This window comes from Rana temporaria, chromosome 6 (assembly GCF_905171775.1).
Source record: "Rana temporaria chromosome 6, aRanTem1.1, whole genome shotgun sequence".
Classification (NCBI taxonomy): Eukaryota; Metazoa; Chordata; class Amphibia; order Anura; family Ranidae; genus Rana; species Rana temporaria.
Window position 1 is genome coordinate 151,194,239 of NC_053494.1, and position 23,366 is coordinate 151,217,604.

Below are 23,366 nucleotides of genomic sequence, written 5' to 3' on the forward strand. Positions count from 1 at the left end.
TATTCACACCATAATACTGCGCATTAAAACAAAACTAAAAATGGTTGGAAATGAAAATGCATTTTCCATACATTTTAGTGCAAGTCCGTATGAACTGACCCTTTAGGCAAAACCACCCCCCCTATTTTGGATAGAGCAAGGTAGAACAACAAGTCAGCTTTTTTCTGCCATCTGTGTTCCATTTCAGAGATTTTTCACTTCCTATCCCTTAGCCAAAGCAGGAAGTAAATGGGCTTCAGACTAGGGTGAAGCTACATCCAACATTAACAAATTAATAGGCTAAATGGTATACGCACTTGGTCCCCTGGGGATTATTTAAAAAAAAAAAAAAATATTTGGGTTTCTTTAAAAAACTTTTGTAAAAGTAGCTATGCCCCAAATCAGCCCCTCATATCACATATATGCGCACAGTATTTAGATGTAGACGTGCCATGGAAGATAATGGCGGTTCACGTTATCACTTCAGTGTATACTTCAAGGGGACCAGTTTTCTTCTTTAGGGTTACCCTTTTTATGGGGCTAACCAGATTAGAGAAAGGTTATAACAGCAGATTTATAAAAAAAAAAAAAAAAAAAAAAAAAAAAAAAAAAGGTATAAATTATAAAACTTAGGTCCAGATTGCCGCTAGTCTATGATAGCCTTAGCTCAAAGTGGATTGAACTCGTAACACTGAGGGCATCTTGAAAGAATTATTTTTACTGTTGACTGATTCGTTTGAGTTCGGTTTTAATTTACCACAAAGTATGCATCTAGGAAGAAAAAAAAACGATAGTAATTCAGCCCATTCATGTCGCAACTAATATATGGATTACTTTTATGGAATAGTATATTCCAGCTGCATGTATGCAAATAAGCCAGCCCCATGCTGCTTCCAAGGTTATGGACATATATAGTATACATTCAATTTTACTACTGGAGACAAGACTTTCACTCTGGAATCTGCTTATGTCTGGCCCCCTCTAAACAAGGGGCACACCATGAGAAAAAATGGTTACAGGGGAGGAACTCCATCTATTTGATAGCCTCAGCTCTGTTCCTGTGTGTCCCTCTCCTCCAATCAGCTCTATATCTACAGGGGAAATAAACCTGTAGATAAAACCTGTACAACTTATTTAGGGGGATTGGATTTATCCGTGTATAACCTGAGGCCTCATAATTCACTGGGTATATGTGAAGGTTTACAGCCACTTTAAAACTTTCCAAAGGTTCTCACTATGCGCAAGCTACAGGCCTGCTGAACTCTGATCTCAAGATCTTTACGAAGGTCCTCTCCCTCCGCTTAAATGTAGTTTTACCCTCCCTGGTCCATAAAGACCAGGTGGGCTTTGTCCCCCTCCGCCAAGCGGGGGACAACACGAGAAAGGTGATTGACCTAATTGACGTGGCGAGCAGTTAGGGCCCGGAATCTTTGCTCCTGAGTCTGGACGCGGAAAAGGCGTTTGACCGCCTTGGCTGGCCCTTCATGCTCGCCACGTTAAGGCATATGGGCTTTGGGGGACCTTTTCTTCGGGCGGTCCGACACCTCTACACCAACCCGATCTCACAGGTGAAAACGCCCTTTGCCACTTCTTCCACCTTCCCCGTTACTAATGGAACCCGTCAGGGGTGCCCCCTCTCCCCCCTCCTCTTCGCTCTCTGCGTCGAGCCCCTAGCAGCGACGATCCGAGGCAACCCGGACATCCGAGGTATCCCAGTACGGGGGAGGGAATTTAAGATCTCCCTCTTTGCCGATGACATCATCCTGACACTGACGCGCCCCCGCATCTCCCTGCCCAACCTACACAAGGAACTGGATTGCTACGGGGCCCTCTCGGGTTACAAGACTAACACGTCCAAATCCATGGCTATGCCGATTAATATGCCCGAACCAGAGGCCCTACACCTCCAGTCCGTCTTCCCGTACCACTGGGAGCGCGCCTCCCTGAAATACCTGGGGGTTCATCTGACCCCGAGCTTTACATCCCTATACCAGGCCAACTTCCCCCCCCCCCCCCTATACAGTTCAATACGGGCGCTGATCCATAAATGGAAGTCCCATCAGATATCCCTTATAGCAGGGGTTGACAAATTTGCTTGGAATCTAGGAGCCAGGTAAAAAAGTTAGGAGCCAGAAAACGCGCCCCGTCCCGACGAGCTTGCGCGCAGAAGCGAACACATACGTGAGCAGCGCCCGCATATGTAAACGGTGTTCAAACCACACGTGAGGTATCACTGCGATTGGTAGAGCGAGAGCAATAATTCTAGCCCTAGACCTCCTCTAACTCAAAACATGCAACCTGTAGATTTTTTTAAACGTCGCCTATGAAGATTTTAAAGGGTAAAAGTTTGTCGGCATTCCACGAGCGGACGCAATTTTGAAGCATGACATGTTGGGTATGAATTTACTCGGCGTAACATTATCTTTCATAATATAAAAAAAAAAGGGGGGATAACTTTACTGTTGTCTTATTTTTTTAATTTAAAAAAGTGTCATTTTTTCACAAAAAAGTGCGCTTGTAAGACCGCTGCGCAAATACGGCGTGACAGAAAGTATTGCAACGATCGCCATTTAATTCTCTAGGGTGTTAGGATAAAAAATATATATAATGTTTGGGGGTTCTAATTAGAGGGAAGAAGATGGCAGTGAAAATAGTGAAAAACAACATTAGAATTGCTGTTTAACTTGTAATGCTTAACTTGTAATACCAACGGCCACCACCAGATGGCGCCAGCTCACATCTGGTGGTAATAACTTGTAATACCAACGGCTCACCACCAGATGGCCCCAGCTCACAAAAAAAATAAAAAAAAAAAAATTTTTTTTTTTTTTGCCCCCCTTCCAATTCAAGTCGCCAGGACCCTATTTCTAGTCGCCATGGCGACCTGGCGCCCGGGATTTGTCGAGCCCTGCCTTATAGGCCGAATAGCGGCCATAAAGATGGTCGTCCTCCCGAAACTGCTGTATCTCTTTCAGACCCTCCCTGTCCCGGTCCCGTGTGCTCATCTGCGAGCTCTACAAGCCGACCTCCTCCGGTACGTGTGGAATTACAAACGCCACAGGATCCCACGCTCGGTCATGACGGCGTCGCGAACTGAGGGAGGCCTGGCCTTCCCAGACCTGGTCAAATATTACCAGGCTTCACAACTCCGAGCAGTGGCATCATGGTTCCCCCAGAAGTCTTACAATAGATGGACGGAGGTGGAAAAAATCTGGTTGGCTCCGATACATCCCAACAATCTCCTGTGGAACGCGAATGCGACAGTGGACCCCGGACGTTTACTGGGCTCCATGCGGCAGCTTCAAAGTACCTGGAGGAGGCTAGCCCAAGTCCATCGACTTAAGTCCGATAGCTCCCTACTGACCTCCTTCCTCTATAACCCCAAACTTCCGACCAGTCTAACCCACCACATGTCATGGCCCTGGGCCTCGCGAAACTTATTTCACTTTGGTCACCTAGTAGACCCCAGATCCCGCACCCTACGCTCCTTTACTGATCTCCAAGCCAAACACGATATCCCACGACAAGCTCTTTTCAGCTACTTACAGATTAGGCACTATGCCCAAACAATAGCCCCCCGGCTCCTTTTCTCAAAACCAACCCCTTTTGAACGAATCATACTCGAGGGCACGGCCCGAAGAGGCCTCATATCAGACATATACCAAATCCTCAATGAGTACCCCTTACAAACCAAAGGTAAACATGCATATATGCTCCGATGGGAGAGGGAGTTGGGGGAGGTGCTCTCGGAGGACGAGTGGAGGGCGGTCTGGAGGCAGGCGGCCAAGAGTTCGATATGCACCCTCTATAAGGAAAACACGTTCTTTTGGTACCTGACCCCGGACGTCCTCCACAAGATTTACCCTTCCACCTCTGACCGGTGCTGGCGCTGTAACCAAGCCAAGGGCACATTGTTCCATTTATACTGGACATGCCCCTTGATTGTCCCGTTCTGGACTCAAACTCAAGAGCTCCTATCTCGCCTCTTCGAGGTGCCCATACCCCTCTCCCCGAAGCTATTCCTGCTGGGCCTATCCCAACCTCACATAGCCAAACCCTATAAGAAACTGCCGAGACACATAACCACAGCTGCGAGGTGCCTGATAGCACTTCATTGGAAGAGACCAACCCCCCCGCCCCAAGAAGCCCTTTATGCTAGGGTCAAGGATGTAGAGCTCATGGAAAAAATGACGGCTAGGATCCGGGACAGGCTAGAGGACCACGATCTGGTGTGGGAGAGCATGTGAAGGAGGACCCGCCGTGAGTCGACGACTGGCCGCCAAGGAACATTACTTCCCCTGACATTCCTGCCTGCCCCCCCCTTGTCCTCTTCCCCCCTTCCTTTTTCTTCTTCCCTCTCCCTCTCTTCACCCCACCCTCTTCTTTGATCTCCAGTTATGTTACTGATAGCATATATAAGTACGAAGCCACTGTGTAAGTCCAGTTAGCTAGAATTCTGTACACCCGCCTTCCTAATGTACTTGAACTGCTGCTATATCTTGTATGGACCTTTTCTGAAAATAAAAAAAAAAAACTTTCCAAAGGGTCATGATGACCATGGGACAGAGATATAAATGCTGCTGGGACAGGGGGAGAAATATGTCAAAATGCACTTAACCTTTAAAGCAACACACAATTTTATTAGGACTCTGCATTTAATAAACAGATGTAAGTTTTCAAGGCCTAAAGAGAGATACAAAGTGTTAAATGCTTCACAAGTGCTTACGGAAACATTTTAGTAAAATGGCAGTGTCAAGGTCTAAATCCGACACATAAAAGGCCTATACTATCTATCTATCTATCAGTGCTCCAAAGGGGGGGGGGGAATTTTTGTCTTATAAAAGATTAGAGATAGAGAATATATACATTTGTTTTTTTTAATTTTGTTATTTACAGCTAAACGTTCATTACAAAGATTTTAAAGTGGATGTAAGCCCTTACATATACCCAGTGAGATGAACAGCCTCAGACAATACACAGATGAAACAAATCTCCCTACATAAAGTTTTACATGTATATATTCTGCCATCTTCAGCTTGCTACAACCCCTGGCACAAAAGTATGGAATGTTCATTCAATTGTGTAATAGAAAAAACACACACACACACACACACACACACACACACACACACACACACACACACACTGTAGTCAGTTGCAACTGTTCTTGCAGATCAAGCAGAGGAAAAAAAAATGGTATCACTAAATTCTGAGGAAAATGTTATGGAATCACCATGACGACTGCCTGGAAAAAATAAATAAAAAAATAGGAAATGTCCACAATCATCGATGATATGGGATTGCATGTCAGGTAAAGGTACAGGGGAGATGACAGTCATTAAACATTGATAAATGCACAAGTTTACATTGAGATTTTGGACACTTTTCTTATTCCATCAATTGATAAGATGTTTGGTGATAATGACATTTTTCAATATGTAATCTGATGCAAATGTTTGTTTTAGAACAGCAAAAGTACACAGTGATACTCTAATATTTTCCTCAGAATTGAGCGAATGCATATTTTTTTTTACCTCTGCTTGATCTGCAAAAACAATTGCAACCGACTACAGTTGATTTTTTACCAGTTTCCATCTTTAAACTGATTTTATCTGTACCGTTAAAAGGTTTGTTAAACAACATTTGTTGGTTTGATTTGTGTACATTACAATATAAAAACCCATCAGGACATGACTACGAACAGAAACAAAATAAATGCCTGTTGACGGTCTACACGAATACATCTTTGGAGTAGCTTCCCAGGTAGATTGGGGGGTGTAGAAACCGTCAAGAGGCATTAACTTGTTTCTATTCAGGACGATACACTATATTCAGCCTGTAAATACGTTATGTTCAAGGTGTATTCAGGCCACATTTTGGATATGCATATGCCATGTTGATGTGATGGGCAATAATCTGGATGTATTCATGCCAAAACGGAGGAGAAAAAAAATAAATAAAACACAGTTAAATATAAAGCAGCTTACCTATTCTGTGCTTCTTTCATTGCTTTAAAAATTTGCGTCTTTTCTGCATACAGTCTTTTGACAAGTTCTTCCAACGGACTCGCCATATGATCTTTGATGCTTTCTGGCCCTGGGGCTTTTTGTTCTTGCAAATTCTGTACACATCCAACATGCTTCTTTTCCACTACATCCCCAAAGCTTGCTCTGGATTCGTCTTCAGATGACTAGAGAAACAACAACATAAAACCCTTAAGCGCTAAAGCTGCAAGTCATATGTGGAAATGTCATGACCAAACAAGGTTAAGATGGACTAGAACCCAGTGCAGTCCCAAAAACTGGAACAATGAATATCCCCCAAAAAATAAATAAATAACTAGGAGGCGCTCTATGGAGTTGAATCCAAAGAGTACATATGGAGAACACGAATAATAAAGACCTTGCTTATTGCACTGTAGGCCAATCAAAGGACGACAAGGAGGCTTGGACGGCAATGGTCAAAGGGGTTTGCCAAAAACTGTAAAAAAGTTAAAAGTAAAACCGTACCACAAGTTACTTCTGGGTAGATAAGGGTTAACACGATCCAAAAAAGACTTGCTGGTCAAACATGCAGAGGGGGTTATATAGACCATGATGGGACTGATGGAAGAAGCTGCAGCCCTCTGCCAGTAGAGTGATAAGGCCGTTTCTGTATCCAGGAGTGGTGGAGTCACAGAAAGCAGGAAGAACACGGCCGTCCGCTATAGATTTCTGGGTTGGTGACATGAAGCCAAACTATGCAGGAAAGGACAGAACAGTCGCTGTTAGGGTGGTATAATCACCAACTGCAGAAGACACTACCTGCTGCTGCAAGTGCCTGAGCTAATGGCAAGAGAAAGTCGGACTGTGCTGCAGTTGGTGAAGGATGGGGAGACGTGTGTAACAGCCGCCAAATGGGGAGAGTCGAGCAGAGCCAGAGGGACCAGGCACGCTGAGCAACGTCATCACCGTGCCGGAAACAAGAAACCCGTGACTACATGATTCACGCTCCTGCGCTTTGTCAAAGTCCACTTTGAAAAAGCGCAGGAGCACGAAACATGTAGTTACAGCAACTCGGCAGCTTGAGGTCCACAGTGCACCACGGGTTTCCTGCTTTCCTTTTCTGGCACGGCAGCGACGTCACTCAGGGCACCTGGTCCCTCTGGCTCTGCTCGACTCTCCCAGTTTGGTGGCTGTTACACACCTCTCCCAATCCTTCGCCACCTGCAGCACAGCGTCGCTTTCTCTTGCCATCAGCCCAGGCACTTGAAGCAGCAGGTAGTGTCTTCTGCAGTTGGCGATTATACCATCCTCAAAGCAGCTGTTCTTTCCTTTGCCGCATAGTTTGGCTTCCTCCTGTGACCAACCCAGGAATCTATAGCGGACAGCGGTGTCCTTCCTGCATTCCGTGACTCCACCACTTCTTTGAACAGTTGCCCCCAAACCAACATCACCAAATCCCCTACCCATATCACCACAGAAGCTTCTGCTGCACGCAACATACCTTTCCCAATTGTTTTAAGCCCACATCCCGAGCACTATTCGACAGCTCCTCAATCTTTACTTTTGGATCTTGTGGTTCTTCCAGTTTCTCCAAGGGCTGTGTTCTTTTAGGACATCCATCTTGTCCACTGCTCTCAAGATTCAACCTTGTTAGCTCTGCAAAAAAACACAATAAATTTAAAATATCTATCAAGACACATTGGGGTTGATTTACTAAAGGCAAATAGGCTGTGCCCTTTGCAAATGTGCTACCACTGCCGGCGTCCTAGCAAACAGTATGGTGCCAGGCTCTCGGATCTGTGCTGCACATTGCTGGGATGGGGGGGGGGGGGGTGGGTTGCAGGTGAGTATGCAGAAAAAAAAAAAATTCCCAGCACACCATTTATAAACTGAGACCATTTCCATTTTTGTCTAGCTTGTTGGAATTGGTACAGAGAAACATTTGCGGCTAATGTGTAACTGAACCTTTAAAAAAAAGGAGGAATGGACTGTCTTCAGGCATATCTACCCTTAAATTATCCATTGCTATACATTCTCTAACACAGGGGTGTCCAAACTTTTTTCAAAGAGGTGAAGTGAACATGCGTGACGGCCGACCATTTTGCCTGACATTCTTTGAACCATTAAAATTTGGTCAAAGTGTGTTAGTTCGAACACCAAAACACTGCCCAACAAGAACTCTCTTGCCTTTTTCGTGCTTGTTGCAGACAGTGACGGGAGTCACTTTTGGGCACAGGGTGACCAAAAAAAAACAAATGAGAATAGGTCTTGAATTACTTAAAATGGAACAGTAATATTTATCCACAATATCTCCCAGGATATATGTAAAAGACAATTCTTGGCTTGTTTGATTCTGAACTCAACATGTTAGTTGAGAGAGCTGATCACATTGGCCTCTGTACAATGTAGGAGACGGGCCAACTCCTACTGGAGCTCCTGCTATTGTGAGAAGATGTCTTGTGGTTATACTTCTGATAATACATCATCTTCTGTGAGATGCTCGCTGACCTGTAGTGAAATCCTGATTTATCATAACAATGACCAGGCTGCTTAAAGGGATTAGTTAATTAGCTCATGTTAATTAGGTTTCTGGTCACAGGTGTATTTTCAGAGTAATATGAGCAGGAAGTATGCACCTCCTCTTCGACTGTATACAAGACTTGTATGCCGGTACCAATAAAGAGTCCGATTCCTGCTTGACCCTCAATACAGAGCCTCGTCTCGTACTTGGGGGAGAATTATTCGTATGGGTTTCTTGTTTGGCGGATTGGTGTGTTCGGTAGCCGCATTTGTATTGAGAAATGGAATGTTCTAAACGACTAACCCCTTTCATACTCTGGGTGTCGTTACACAGACACACAGATGAATGCTCTACTCTTTAGGGGTACCGTTAATTGGAAAATGTGGGGTGCTTTTGATGTAGGGCAATAAAAAAAAAAAAAAAAAAAAAAAAAGGAAGGTCAGGGACCTTTTTCCTTGCATTTTTGTGGGTAGGGAACACAATTGAAATTAATGGGCTGCCCTACATGCAGCACGCAGCCACACAGATGTGAACCAGGCGCTTGTTCACATGTCAGGTTGGAGGAGCAGTAAAACCACATGGTTAAGCAGTTTTTTTTTTACCACATCCAACTTCCCCCCACTTTAGCTGTAGAGGCAGCAGCTGGGGGTGTACACATGCTGTGGCTGCATCTGGAGGTATACACAGGCTGAATTGGGCTGCACTGCAACTACCTGCAACTGTTGCGGTATAGTGATGCTGAATTTACGGGCTTAAAAAAGGTGGTGAGGAGGCATCATAATGCCTCTGAAAAGCGATCTGTGCATGGATTGCTTTTCAGAGGAGCAGCAGCCCTGGCTGCCATCACAAAGAAGTCATACAAAAGCAGTTTTGATGGTACAGGAATGGGGGGTCCGGATTAAAAGTAAATACACACACACACACACACACACACAAAGCCCTTTTAAAACAAATCTAGCTTCCTCATTCAACTGGGTACTGCACTGTAGGGGGAAGCAGAGAGCACAGCACACTCCCCTGCACTTTACTTTCACTTTTGAGGCCAACAGAGCTTCTCACAGGGCAGATGTACAGTTCGGCAGTAGGAAATCGGGAGATCGGGCTCATCCGACAGCGCTTTTCTCCCCTGATCCTGCAGCATACTGGTTGAGAAAGGCTAACTTGGATAACCAGGCAGGCCTTTCAAAACCGCGGCTGCGGGCCGGACTTTGGACATGCCTGTTCTAACAAAAGCCATCACAGACTTTACTATTAAGAGATCGTTTGCAAATGTAGTGCAAACAAAAGCTCTGTTTTTACAGCAAATTGTGTATATTTTTTTTTATTTGCTGGCTAGCTGGTATGTGTGCTGGGAGTAACATTTTGTTTTGCTTAAGTATTCCATGGCTGTCACTTGGTACAAACTTCCTATGATGATGGAACATCTACCAAAATACTACCACATTAACAAATTCCCTCAAAGGGAGATCCACCAAGACAAATGTTAAATCCACACATGTCTTGTAGCCAATGCAACCATTATGTGCGATGAAATTTCATATAAAACAGTACGTCTCTTGCAACTATGAATAAAAATGTCCTTTGGAGAAAAGCAGCTGAAATTACTAGCTTTAGTGTATGTCATTTTAATACACCCTGTCACCACCCCATGTCTAATCAGATAAATATATTAGAGTAAAAAGGTAAAAGATTACAAATATTTTAATTTCTGAAGGATCCTGGCACATAGCACAGCAAGGGAGGCCACTTTTGGTTGTTGGTCCTCACTCTATCACTGTGCTGCTATAAGTTTTCTGGATTTCAGCCTAAAAGTAAACCTTTTACAGCAACGTCACTAAAGAAGAAGTTTAAAAAATACTGGTTGTCTGGCTGTTGTGTTGATCCACAGGCTTCAATACTTTGCTGAGCTAGAACAAATATGCAAATTAGAGTAAAGTCAAAACTCATTTTTGCAGATTTGTTCCAGGTTAATGACATAAGCACTGAAACAAGAGCTTAAACATAGCAGCTAGGCAACAATTATTTACTAAACAGTCATAAAGGTCAGAAAGATCAGAATCTGTTTTTCTCAGAAAAAAATCCTTAAAGTCATCTCACCCTTGATGTGTTCTTCTGACAATCTGGCTTTCAACTGTTCCATCTCCGAACTATGCATTCTTTTTAAATTTTCAAATTCATAAGTGTACTTGTCAGAAAGCTCCATCTTCATGTTCAGTAAATCCTCCTGATACTGCCGAGACAGAGCAGCATGGAGATTTTCTATCTCTTGCGTGTGCTTATCCAGAGATTGCTGCCGAACAGAAGACAACTCTTCCTGCAAAACAAAGTGCAAGGACAGATGAACTAAATCATGTGATCGTCATGGGTAACATGGTCTACGTTAAAATGAAATCCAGGGTTACTAGGAATTAAAAAAAAAAAAAAAAAAAATAGTTCATTTGTGCCAAGCTGGCACAAATGAACTATTTTCTTAATAGATATGCCCACTGGGGGTGCTGTATACATTTTATGTATCATACAGTAAACAGTGCTGTGTTCCAGGTATGGTAGAAAATCAACTTGGGCTGAGTGCTGCTCAATTATTCATGGGAAGCTTTGCATCTTTATGAATGAATACAAGGTATCCTCTGATTGGCTGAGGTGAAGAGGGGGGGGGGGGGTGACACCACAATCTCAAAATCAGGCAGAGGGAACCTCATGTTCAATCATAAAAAAACAAGGCTTGCTATGAGTGGCTAAGCAGTGCTCAGCCCGACTTGATTTTGTTCAAGGAATGGAAGTTCCCGGCCTGCTACCGGAACACAGCGCTGTATACTGTATGCAACTGCTGCTACATACAGTTTATACAGCACTCTCAGCAGTCAAGGAAATTGTTAATTTAAAATAGCATGGCCCAAACAAACCATTAAGTCATAATAAGCGTGCATTCACACCTGAACGTGGCGTATGTTACCGCAACAAAACGCGGCGGTTTTTAAGCCTAACATACGCCGGAGGGGTGATCAACATTGTCGGCTATGTCGAACGCCGAAAGCCGCCTGAAAAAAAGGTCCGGGACTTGTTTTGAGCTTCAGGCGTACGCCGTTTGGCGTGGAGATGTGAACCATCTCCATAGCCGACAATGTTAAATCGCCCCTCCAGCGTATTGCAGGCTGCAATAGCGTCGGGCGTGAAAACGCCTAGGTGTGAATGGAGCCTAAACCTGTTCGATTTGCTGCTATACAATGAGGTCACCTTGTGTTGCACCAGCTGGTCTGTCAAATGAAGAAGGAGATCAGTCTTTTCATTGTCAAAGGACTCATCCAAAGTCAAAACAGAGCTATAAAAATTAGAACAAAGCAAGGAGATTGGTTTATTGGGAGAGAGCATGAAAAAGCGTGAATAATAAATATCAGGAGAAAAACTGTTGCTTGATAGCATACTACAAATATCAACCTGGTCTAATTAATAAAAACAGATTAAGTTTATTATTAAATATTCACAAAAGTGACAGCAAATGATTGCACAAGTGCAAGGGCAAACCTGTTCAGTGTACTCATTTCTTCTCTCCCTTCAAAGCTCATTTCTCTCAGACGCTGATGAAGCAACTCCAAATTCTCTCTATAGGTCTCCTCTGCTGCTCTGGACTTTTGTTCAAAGTAAATTCTCAGGTCCTCCACATCCTTCTCATGTGCTGCATTAAGCCGTTGTTGCTCTTTGTGGAAGCCCTGCTTCATTCTCTCAATCTCTTCAAGATGCATAGACCGAGCAATAAGGTGGTCTTTCAACTCTAAAATAGACAAGTTGCAACAGAATTTAAGTTACACGTTTAAAGCTGAATGGTATGCAGATAAACATAATTTAATATAGGTAGGAGTGGGACTTCATGTTCCACTTCCTCCTTCCGCCCAGGGACCGCCTCAGCGACTTCTCTTAATAAACCTTAGAAAAGGCTGGAACTCCGCTTTAAGCAGGCATACCGAAGAGTGCCATTAGCTCCTAATGGAACCTCCCCGCACACTTTGCTGGTTTGCGTGCGCTAGAGCTGCACGATTCTGGCTAAAATGAGAATCACAATTTTTTTGCTTAGAAGATAGATCACGATTCTTGCGCGTAACATCTTTCACATTAAAACAAAAAAAAATTTAAAATTGGGCTAACTTTACCGTTTCGTATTTTTTTTATTATTATTCATTGAAGTGTATTTTTTCCCCCCAAAAAAATTGCATTTGAAAGACTGCTGGGCAAATATAGTGCAACAAAATATTGCAGCAATTGCCATTTTATTCCCTAGGGTCTCTGCTAAAACATAATGTTTGGGGGTTTCAAGTAATTTTCTAGCAAAAAATTTTGATTTTAACTTAACAAAACAAGTGTCAGAAAAAGATTTGGACTGTAAGTGGTTAAACTTCCTGCATTTACACACAGAAATTTGATCCAGGAAGGAAGTTGGTTACAATGTTTCATGTTGTTAACTTGGGGATTTTTTCTTTACACACAGAAGTTTATCCCTTTGATCCAAGAAGGAATCATTAGTTACAATGTTTCCTGTTAAAACTTGGCAGACTACACAGATGTTTTCTTTTGACAGCTGAGTGAGCAGATAAAGTCTCTTGTTACATGAATCAATCTGCAAACTCTGCATTGGAGATTGTCAGGGGGGTTGAATCGAGATCACGATTAATTGTGCAGCTCTACCTTGCGCCAAAAAGAAATGATAAAGAACCTTGTGATGCAGCATGGTTAAAAATGGTCCCCTTTTGCACGTTTATTGCACACACAGCAGCCCACTGAAATTAATGGGCTGCCTTCAATGTGACGCAGAGCAACACGCCAAAACATGCAAAAATGCATGCACACTTTGTTGCACCTGCATGGTGTAAAGGGAGCATTCGCCCTGGTTAACTTTGGTGCAGCTTTGAAATCATGCTACTTCAGCACGATTTTAAAGCCACAAATCGATTTTCACCTGAAATTCCATTTATCAGAAGTCTATGGAAGTCGCAATGAAAATCTGTAAAAAGTAGTGCAGGAACCTTTTTCAAAGTTGCAGCACGAGTCGCGGCAATTTGAACAGTCCCATTGCCAACAATGGGGTGCGACTTGTCATGTGATTTGGAACTTAAATCGCATGACAAAAATTGTACCAGCGTCAATGGAGGCTTAAAATGAAACTGAACTCAAAGTCAGCATTTCCTATAGCATTGGGAAAGTTTAGAAATGGTAATTGTATCTAAAGCAGCACTCTTAAAAAATGTCCTCTAGAATTCCTCCAAATAAAATATCAGTGCGCTTCTTGGTATGCAAGGATGCTAGGGTCCTCCTGTGCCCACGGCCTCATAACTGTAGATATGAAAGGAGAGAACAGAGTCGGTAGCTTATCAGGGTGTTGCTGCTAGATTCTGCCTATTCTGCCGCATACTGCAACCAGGAAGACAATACCATTGTTTCTCTTATTGCATTAGTCTAGCTCAGTGGTTATCAACTAATGGGATAAAGCTGGACTCAAAAGTGGCCACGGATATCACCAAAGGGCCACACAAAGTTTAATATATGCAATGCTCGAGAGGACTGCCAGAAACTGCAGCCCTAATAGAAGAAACAAGGGTAAGGAAGTGTGCTAGTTTTTTTGGCTGGGGGTATGCTGCAGAAGACAATACTGTATAATATTAGGAATACTAGGCACTAGAAAAGATCAATGCAATTACCCTTAATAAAAATAAACCCCAATGTTCTCACTATAGAATGCTGATGTCCAAGAGCCACATAACAAATACCAAAGGGCTGCAGGTTGGGGACCAGGGGTCTAGCTAAAAAACAAAAATGTCCCTTAATATTGGATTTAATTGAATTGAGAAAGGATGGACCACCTCAGGTTTTTACAGCTAACTGGATGCCATCAGAGAGCTTTATATTCACTTGCTCTCCAACAGTAAAAAAAAAAAATAATAAATAAAAAAAAGTGTATTTATGCCCATTTCGCTGTTGCAGATTTTTTCCCTCACTTCCTGTCTGGGGAAACAGTTGTCAGCAGGACGGGACACAAGGTAAATATCTAATGGAGCACTGGTTAGCAGTAAGCTATGACAGCAGTCCCAATCCTTCTTTACGTATCAAGAACTCAAATAAGGGATTTCAGTTTTGATAAAGGTAGTCAACATGGTGTCACCCTTCTGGCTGTGCTGCCTGACAAAGGGTGTATGAATCAAAAGTGGCAGGAAATTTTTATTTTTTATCCCCTCAAACCAGACAGTTAACATGTGTATTTTAACACGGTTTGCTTAGAGTTTCATTTTAAGAATTAAGCATTAATTTATTCAACATGTCAAAAAATATGCTTACCATTTAGTTCTTGTCGACTTGCTCGAGAGCTGTCAATCTGACACAACAATAGTTGTATCTCTTGACTTGACTGAATGGTATGCATTGAAGCCACCTAAATGAAGCATACAAAATCAGAAGTTAGATTTTCAAGCTATAGAATGTCAGACTATGAAGAAGTGTTACCAAACTAGGGGCATAGTTAATTTCTAAAACAAACTTGCAAGCCTGGTACCTGACTGTGCATTTGTTGTCCCAAACTCTCATCCTGGTTCAGGAAAGTTGAAATCTGTGGTTGGTGAAGCTCTGCTGAAGCTGTTGAATTACATTTAAAATCATTACAGACAACAACAAATCTGAATAATGCTAAAAAGCAAAAAGACATGGTATTAAAAACAAGTGAGACAACAGTCCAAAAACGAAGCAAGTTTAGAGCAAGAGATAGAGGAAATAATTCACCTACAGTCAAAAGAGGTCAAGAGTCATGTAAAAGGTGGTGGCAGGCTAAGGCTACTTTCACACTGGAGGTGCTTTACAGGCGCTATAACGCTAAAAATAGCGCCTGCAAAGCGACTTGAAAGAGCCTTTCCTCTCACTCCAATGTAAAAGCCTGAGGTACGGCAAAAAAAAGCCCTGCAAGCTGCATCTTTGCAGTGCTATACAGCCCTTTTTTATTTGCTAGTGGGGGTTAAAAGCGCCCTGCTAGCGGCCGAAAAGTGCTGCAAAAAAGACGGTAAAGCTTTTAGCGGTGCTTTACCGCCAAACGCCTTGTTGTGAATATAGCCTAAGGCCCAATTCACACCTATGCATTTTTAGTGCTTTTTGCAGATTTGCTCTACAGTCCATTTAACATGGTTTCCTATGGAACACGTTCGGTAGTGCAAATCTGCAAAATGCAAAAAGCACAAAAAATGTGTAGGTGTAAATCCAGCCTTAGGGTCTAAATATATGGACAATGTGTAGTCTTACTAAGGAGCATCAGCCAACGTTCAACAACCTTCAAGAAACTTTTATATATACTACTGCACTAGTATGAAAGGTCTGAATAGAGATCTGGAATGGAGTTTTTGACAGAGTTAGTGACCTTTAACTCTCAGCAAAGCTTGCCAAATCTTTCTAAATTACAGCTACCGATACACGGCACAGATGGGGGAATCTTCAACACTAGCTATTATATTCAGGCAGATGTAGCGTCTGTTCAGCAGCCTGCATCTGATAGAAAGCAGTCACTGTTGAGTCTAAATAAATATATTTTCACCCGTGCAAATCTATTTTTAAAATTTAAAATTTACTTGTCATTCCAGGTGGTACTTGAAGACCCACCCGTTGCTCAGTTTCAGCTAGTTCAGCAAGAAATCGCCTATAATTGACACGTCTTAATGCCAACGTCCGTTTTGAAAACTAGAGACAGTATTCACTTCAAGGTCGAGGGCCCAGACTAATCATTATTATATAATTCCACCCAGAATTTTTTATGTAATCCGTTCCTTTACACTATATTAAAATCCATGTCATTTACCAATCGCCGCTTAATTCCCATTTTTTCTCTGCAGAGAATTTCATCTCTACTGTGGTAAGTGTAAAAAAAAAAAATGATATGCCAAATTGCAATTAATGCACGCTTTACAGCCGGAAGGTGAAAAGTTAAAAATGTGGGTGGAACTCCGCTTTAAGGAGTTTCAAGAAAGTTGCTGATAGTTTAGTAGCTTGCTGAAGCAGATGATCTTTAGACTAGAATTTACAAGGTGAAGTTTGAATAATGCCCATATCTTTATGGTCTGGTATATTGTCCCTTACAATTAGTAGAAAGTATCATACCCGTTTCACCTTGGCATTTGTCCTTCAAATCTACATTCTTCAATGCATAACGCTCTTGTATGGTCTCCATCTCATTTCGATAATGTTCCTGTAGTTCTAGTATCTTTGCTGAATGTCCCTCATTCTCTTCAGAGTGCTCATCTAGGTACTTTTTAATCTCCTGAAAACTACAAGTCACTAAATGGTTCATTTGTTTTGAAAGGTTCACCAGCTTATTCTCCCATTCCATTTTTTCTATTTTGTAATAGTTCAGTAGTTCCTTCACCTCCATGTCATGTTGTTCTTTAAGCTTTCTTAAATCTTGTAAATCCAGTTCCGGAACCAATTCAGGATCCACTGTAGTTTCACATTTTAAAGGCATATCTTGTGTTTTCTGGAAACTTTGTATATGCATACTTTCCCACTGTGCCCTTTCTTTTGCATGAAGCTCTACAACTTTCTGCATTTCTCGGCTATGCTGGTTTTGAATATCTAAAACAGTCTTTGAGAATTCTTCTTGAAGTTGCTCTAACATCTTTGAGTGCTGTTCTGCTTTCTGCAAGGAGACTTGCAAAAGTTCTTCTCCAATACGTTTCAGTTCTAATGAATGCTGATTCACCAGAAGATCCAACTCTTGAGAGCATTGGTCTCTTTCTTTCTCCCACTCTTCCTTTTCCCTGTGATGTCGGTCTTTTGCTTCTTTCATTGCATTCTCATATTGCTCTTGTAGATGCTCAATTGCCTCTGAATGTTGTTTTTGCAGCTGTGAAATTTTTAAGGAAATCTCATCCTGTAGCTGCTTTATCACCTCTGACTGATGTGCTCTATCCTTATTCCAGTCTTCTTTCTCATGAACAAGGAGATTGTGAAGTGCCTCCATTTCTTTATATTTCTCCTTAAGCTGTAGAATTTCTTTTGAAAATTCCTCTTGTCGTTCATCCCAAAGTTGTTTTTCTTGAAGAGGAGTATTAAGAAGTTGCTCTTTTTCCCGTTTATGAAGGTCTTGTACCTGCAGTATTTCAGCTGAGTGTTTTTGTTCCAATTGCTCAATCTCTTCTTTATGCAACGCATTTTGTTGCAAAGTTTTTTGTGAAAACTCCTCTTTTAACTGCTTTAGTTCCTGAGAATGCTGGTCAATCTGTTTTTTCCATTTCTCCTTGGCATAATCTTCCTTTATCTTCTCAGTTTCCTGGTTATGCTGTTCTAGTTGCATTACTTCCACAGCATGCTGTTCTTTCAACAAATCAATATGCTCCAAATTTAGATTTTTGAAGGGTTCCTCACGTTCACCTTGCCGCCGTTCCAGCTCTTCACAGTAGTAACTTTTCTGGCTTTCCCATTCTAGTATTTCCTCTGCATGGAGCTTTTCCAGGGTATCTTTTTCTGTATTATGTAGTTCCTGTAGCCGTTTTATTTCCTCAGAAAATTCAAGCTTAATTTGATCTATAATTTTTGACTGCAACTCCTTTTGGTCTTCTCTTAGTAGCTTTATTTCATTGAAATGCTTTTCTTGCTGTGCTTCCCACTCATTTTCCTGCTGAACATAGTGATCTTGAAGGTCTTTTTTGTCTTTTATGTTCAATTCTTGCAGTTCTAAAACTTCCTTTGCATGCTGTTCCTTTAGCAAGTCAATGTCTTTTGAATGCACCTCAAGATGTGCTGTTTTCTGGGCAAGTTTGTCTTGAAGCTGTTTCATATCTTGCAGAAGATGATCATGTTGTCGCTTCCACTCCTCTTTCTCCTTTCCATGAAGGTCTTGTAACCTCTCCATCTCAAGACTATTCTTTTGCTGCAGAACCAAAGCTTCTTTTGCATTTTCATCCCTCAGCTGTTCAATCGCTAATGAATGTTCTTCCTGTGAAAGTTTATCTTTAAGATTCTTCAACTCTTGATTATGTTCATCCTGTAAACGCTGCAATTCGAACTGGTGATGGCTCTGAAGAAAGGCTACGCCCTGAGCTCGTTTTTCATTCAATGTCTCTCGAAGTTGTACCAAGGCACACTCTTTTTCTTTGAGCAGGTTTGTTTGACTTAATTCTAGCTGGGCAGTATGCATGTTGTTCAGACTAAGTCGTAAAGCTTCCAGGTCCACATTATGCACAAGCTACAAACATAAGACATAAAAAAATAAATAAAAAGCCAATTACTCACAACGAATGCTAATAATCCATCATACATACATCCATCTTTCACACCATAGATTTCCCCAAATACAAACATTCTACCAACACAAATCAATTGAATATTTGGTAATTAACCATCAACCATATGTATATGTGTGGACTCCGTATCGGAAAAAGAACAGAGAGGCTTACATGTTGTTTTAAAGGGTTAGTCCACCTTTTCAGAAAAAAAATTAAAAAAAAGGTGAACACACACCATATAACCCCTCTCCTCAAGTCTGTGTTCTCCCACAATCCAGCAGTAAAACATTCCAGGCATCCTCATGCCCAGAGCAGGTCTATGGAGCTCGATGACATCAGGAACAGTCCCTCACTCAAGACAGCTACAGCGCAGGGGTACTGGAGCTGCAGGCACTGGTCTTGTGCGGGGAGGATCAGGCAAGTATAAGCCCTTTTCGCCTCTCCCCTAGACAAAAACAAGCAATCAACAATTGCAGTGTGGGCACAGCCCCATGGTGCCCGAAGGAACCAGTAGGCCTAGCAGCTCCCCATATAACAGCAGACATATTGCATTACTTTTACTCACCTGTTCCTGTAATCTGCTTTGTAGACCTTCATTCACTTGCTTTAATAAATGTACTTCTTCACGCAAGCTCTCCTCTTTCCTGAAAAATTCTTCCTCTTTTGCTTTAATTGCCTCTTGCAGCAACTGTTGTTCTAGGCCCTTAGAGTTCAGTTTGTTATCAAAGTCCTGATGTTCGGATTCTCGGACCTTCTCAGAGTCATGCAAATTCTCGGCAAGATTAACATTGCTTATCTGTAGGCTTTTGTTTAACGCTATAGCTTTTTCTAGCTCTCTTTCCACCAAAGACAGCCTATTTTCCAAAAAAACATTTTTGTCTGCAAGTTGTGATAACTGTTCATCTTTAGCCAGCTGTTGGTTATCCGTCTCCTTCAAATGTTGGCCCAGAGTTGACAGTTTAAATTCATCCCTCTCTTTCTTAAGATCCTCAATTAGTCTTTGCTGTTCCTCCAAGTTTCTATTAATTGTCTTCTCTCTGTCTAGCTCCAATTGCGTAGCAGCAAGTTCAGCTGTCAGATCTCTCCATTTAGTTATAGCTTCTTCCAGAGACTCAGAGCAGATTTGTAATTGTTTCTCTTTGTCCTTAAGTTGTACCATAAGAACGCTGCATTTCTGAAAAGCATTTTCAGCAAAATCAGAGCTATATTCACATTTCTTATCTGAAGAGCCCACATTTTGTGATAAATAAATGGCAAAAGACTCTGGATCCAAAATTGTCCCTAGAGATGCAGCACCTGATAAGACACCAGTGATCGGCATGGGAGAACAGAGGAGTGGAAGGTTTCCTTCCATTGTGGAGCCGATACTTTGCTCTAGCATAAAGTCACTATCCAGTTCAAATCTGCTGTGGTCCCCAACATCTTCATGGCCATAGGACACTTCAAGCTGGCTAGGGATCAAGTACTTATCCATTAGAGTCAGGCCTTCATTATAATGAAATGTTTCATCATACTCTTCCTTGTGAAGCTGAGATGTGTTTTCGTACTCTTTTCTGGCTTTCACCCGGCTTAAATTCTTCTTGATGTCTTCGAGTTCATGCCTGAAATGTTCATCCTTTAAATCATTCAACAAGCATCTTTTTTCTTCATCCATGTCAGAACCTTCCTTTTTGTTACCAAGCAGTTTCTCACACAGCATTTCTTTAGTCTCCTTCATGCTTTCAAGTTTCAGCATGTATATTTGCAAGTCTCTCTCATGCTGTAATTTTAATGCTTTACTGCCTTCTGCTTCAAGCCTCAAGCTCTCCTTCAGGTCATTAATTTCTTTGTTAAAACGATCCTTGTCGGCCTTGTCATGAGTTGCAGTCTGCTCCGCTTGTTGCAACTTTTCCTTGAGGCTTGACACCTCATCATTGTACCTCTGTTCCCAAGATATTCTTTCAGTTTCAAAGTCTTTCATTTGTTTTTCAATCTTCTTGACTAAAGATTCTCGAACACACTCCGATTCTGCCAGCCTTTGTTTTACATCTATGACAAGCAAGGAGAGAGATTCAACGCTGTCTTGTCCACTGATAAAGGATCTTTGCATTTTGCCATCTCTTTGATCATCACCTGAACAGGAAGGTGTGAAATCTGGCTGAATAGGCATGGATATTCTAGATTTTAGATCTATGACCTGATTTCTTTCAGAAAGTTCCTGCTGCAGATGGGTAACAGAACTTTCTGACAAGTCTAGTTTCTCTTGAAGGATTTCAAGTTTTGTCTGTTGTTCATGCAGCAAATTTTCAAGTTTTGCCACCTGGTTATCCTTTTCTTTAGTAGACTGAAATAAAACAGAATTATTTGTGGTGCTGCCGAAAATATACTTTTTAAACAGTCTAAAAATGATGTGGCAAATCACATTCTCAAGTTCTATGAATGAATAGTTACCTTCTGAGATGTTTCCAACTTTCTTTCTAGGTCTTGTGCTTTTTTGACAGTTTGGTCCATGAGTTCGCTATGGATAAAAGCAAATTGTTGTTGAGCCTGATGCAGCGCCTTCTTTCCTAAACTTTCGTTTTTCAGAACCATACTTGCCTATTAAAAAGAAAGTATAACACACTTGTTATAACAGACCTACAGAATACTGAAAAAAAAAAAACACACGTCCAGTAAAATGGATAAATAGGAGATACAAAACACTGCGGCTAGCTTCGTTTTTGGTCTTCAGGCTGCAGAGAGCCATGCTGTGGAGGGGTAGGAGCAGCTGGATCAGGCTCCCAGTGGCTCACTGAAAGGCTGAGCCAGCTACCAGGTCAGGCATCTAGAGCATGGACAAGCTGTGTTAGCAGCTGTCTGAAAGCGTGTTACAGAGCTGCAAAACAAACTACACTCCTGTAATCCATAGGAGAAATAAAGCCAAAAAAGCTTTGGCTATACTTCTTAAAAAAAAAATTTTTATAATATATATACACACACACACACACACACACACACACATATTCTCTTGTGAAGGGAAGAAGCAGAGGTCAAGGACTAGCCACCAGTATTGCCTGTATGGTCATTGAATCCTGATGAAGCATAGATCCATGATGCTGACGTGATTTGGGGCTATGGCATTTTCAGGCAACAATGTGACGTGTCACTTTTTGGTGGGAATTTGGCACCGATGTATCCCTTTACAGTGTTTTTAAATTTGTAATAAAGTTTTTGTTTGTGGTATTCTCTGGAAGGCACATTTTAAAGTCACATCTATAGCTTTCTCTGCTCCAGTTTGATAGGGCTGGCAGGAGATAGATGGCTACGGACATCATATCTGATTCCAGATTTCCTGAGACTAGCAGTAACTGAGAGAAGTGCCTAAAATCCCACTGTGCCAACAGCCTCATGGCTGTATAGCTAAAGTAGTGTCTTGACTCCCTCACATTCCAGAATTGTACTGATAATTTCAAGAAGAATTTAAGAGAAAAAAAAAAAAAAAAAATACACATTTATTCAACTGCTGTTTAGACACAAATAGCACCCTAGATGTTCCCAATAAAAAGATACCAAATCTTAACTTTAGTTCAGATCCACTTATCCACTATGATAACTCAGCAGCAGTTGAAGACCCAACGGAAATAATTAATTTCTATCAAAAGACCTAGTTGGAGTTGTATCCAGTCAAGTATTCAGCACAAGCATGGGTACTTACTCCAACTCAGTTTCCACAAGCAAGTAGATTAACAATTGGCAAGCCCTCAGGGTAACATCAGTGTTCATATTTTGCAAAGTGAAAGCATGCAGAATAACCAGTTCACGTAGTTTTGAATTTGTAAAACTCACATCCTGCAGCTGAAGCTGGATTGCCTGTATCTGACTGGAGAGACATGAGGCCTCGTCTTCCATTTCCTTTTGATCCAGTAAAGCCTTCTGCAAATTACTTGACAGCCGTGTTATGATCGCATCTCGTTCATGGACAGCAGACTGAAGGTCCTGAAAATACAATTCCTAGAATCACTACTGCAGCAAAGTACCAAATGTTGAGAGCAAACAGCACAATTTTAGCTGCTCTGTATCGCATAATGAGAGAATAGGAATGTGTCAGAACAAATTAACCAGAGTAAATAGAAGGGGGCTACCAGTGATTACGTTTTTTTTAAAAAGGTGCAGACCAGGGCTCAAGTCCTGCGGGAACGTGTGGGAACGGAGTTCCTGCACTTTTTTCACAGCAGGAATGCAGTTCCCTTTGTAGGACTAGAGCAGCCGAGAGCAGCTGAGCCGCCCGAGCCGATCATTCACTAAGCGGCGATGCCCAGCTCGAGTCACCGTCAGGGGCAGGCGAACCTTAGTAATCCTTTATGTTACTGGCCGCTTCCTGTATATGGATTCATTGGGTAGTGTGCGGGTATTCCGTCACTTCCTCGATGCCGCAATGTCTCCTGGGAGCTTTTGTCATTGTTCCCAGGAGACATTGCGGAGGTCTGCCGCAAGTTATCGCGGGATTTAGAAAGAACTTGCTTTTTACTAAATCCCGCGATAACTCACGGCAGACCTCCGCAATGTCTCCTGGGAACAATGACAAAAGCTCCCAGGAGACATTGCGGCATCGAGGAAGTGACGGAATACCCGCACACTACCCAATAAATCCATATATAGGAAGTGGCCAGTAACAAAGGATTA

At 42.0% G+C, this 23,366-nt stretch overlaps 1 protein-coding gene across 3 annotated transcripts in view; it reads right to left on the bottom strand.

Moving 5' to 3' along the window:
- Positions 1 to 23,366, bottom strand: part of PCNT (pericentrin) — a 148,294-nt gene that overhangs the window by 97,662 nt on the left and 27,266 nt on the right. For 2 of the 3 annotated variants that reach the window (XM_040357594.1, XM_040357591.1), the window contains exons 4-14: positions 22,530 to 22,679; positions 21,156 to 21,302; positions 19,291 to 21,048; positions 16,603 to 18,685; positions 15,020 to 15,099; positions 14,806 to 14,899; positions 12,007 to 12,253; positions 11,719 to 11,803; positions 10,582 to 10,798; positions 7,465 to 7,619; positions 5,967 to 6,169 (exon numbers count right to left, since the gene is read on the bottom strand). In XM_040357594.1, the coding sequence (XP_040213528.1) occupies positions 5,967 to 6,169; positions 7,465 to 7,619; positions 10,582 to 10,798; positions 11,719 to 11,803; positions 12,007 to 12,253; positions 14,806 to 14,899; positions 15,020 to 15,099; positions 16,603 to 18,685; positions 19,291 to 21,048; positions 21,156 to 21,302; positions 22,530 to 22,679 (5,219 nt within the window). The remainder of the gene's footprint in view (positions 1 to 5,966; positions 6,170 to 7,464; positions 7,620 to 10,581; positions 10,799 to 11,718; positions 11,804 to 12,006; positions 12,254 to 14,805; positions 14,900 to 15,019; positions 15,100 to 16,602; positions 18,686 to 19,290; positions 21,049 to 21,155; positions 21,303 to 22,529; positions 22,680 to 23,366) is intronic. The other variant, XM_040357593.1, reaches the window with a different exon arrangement.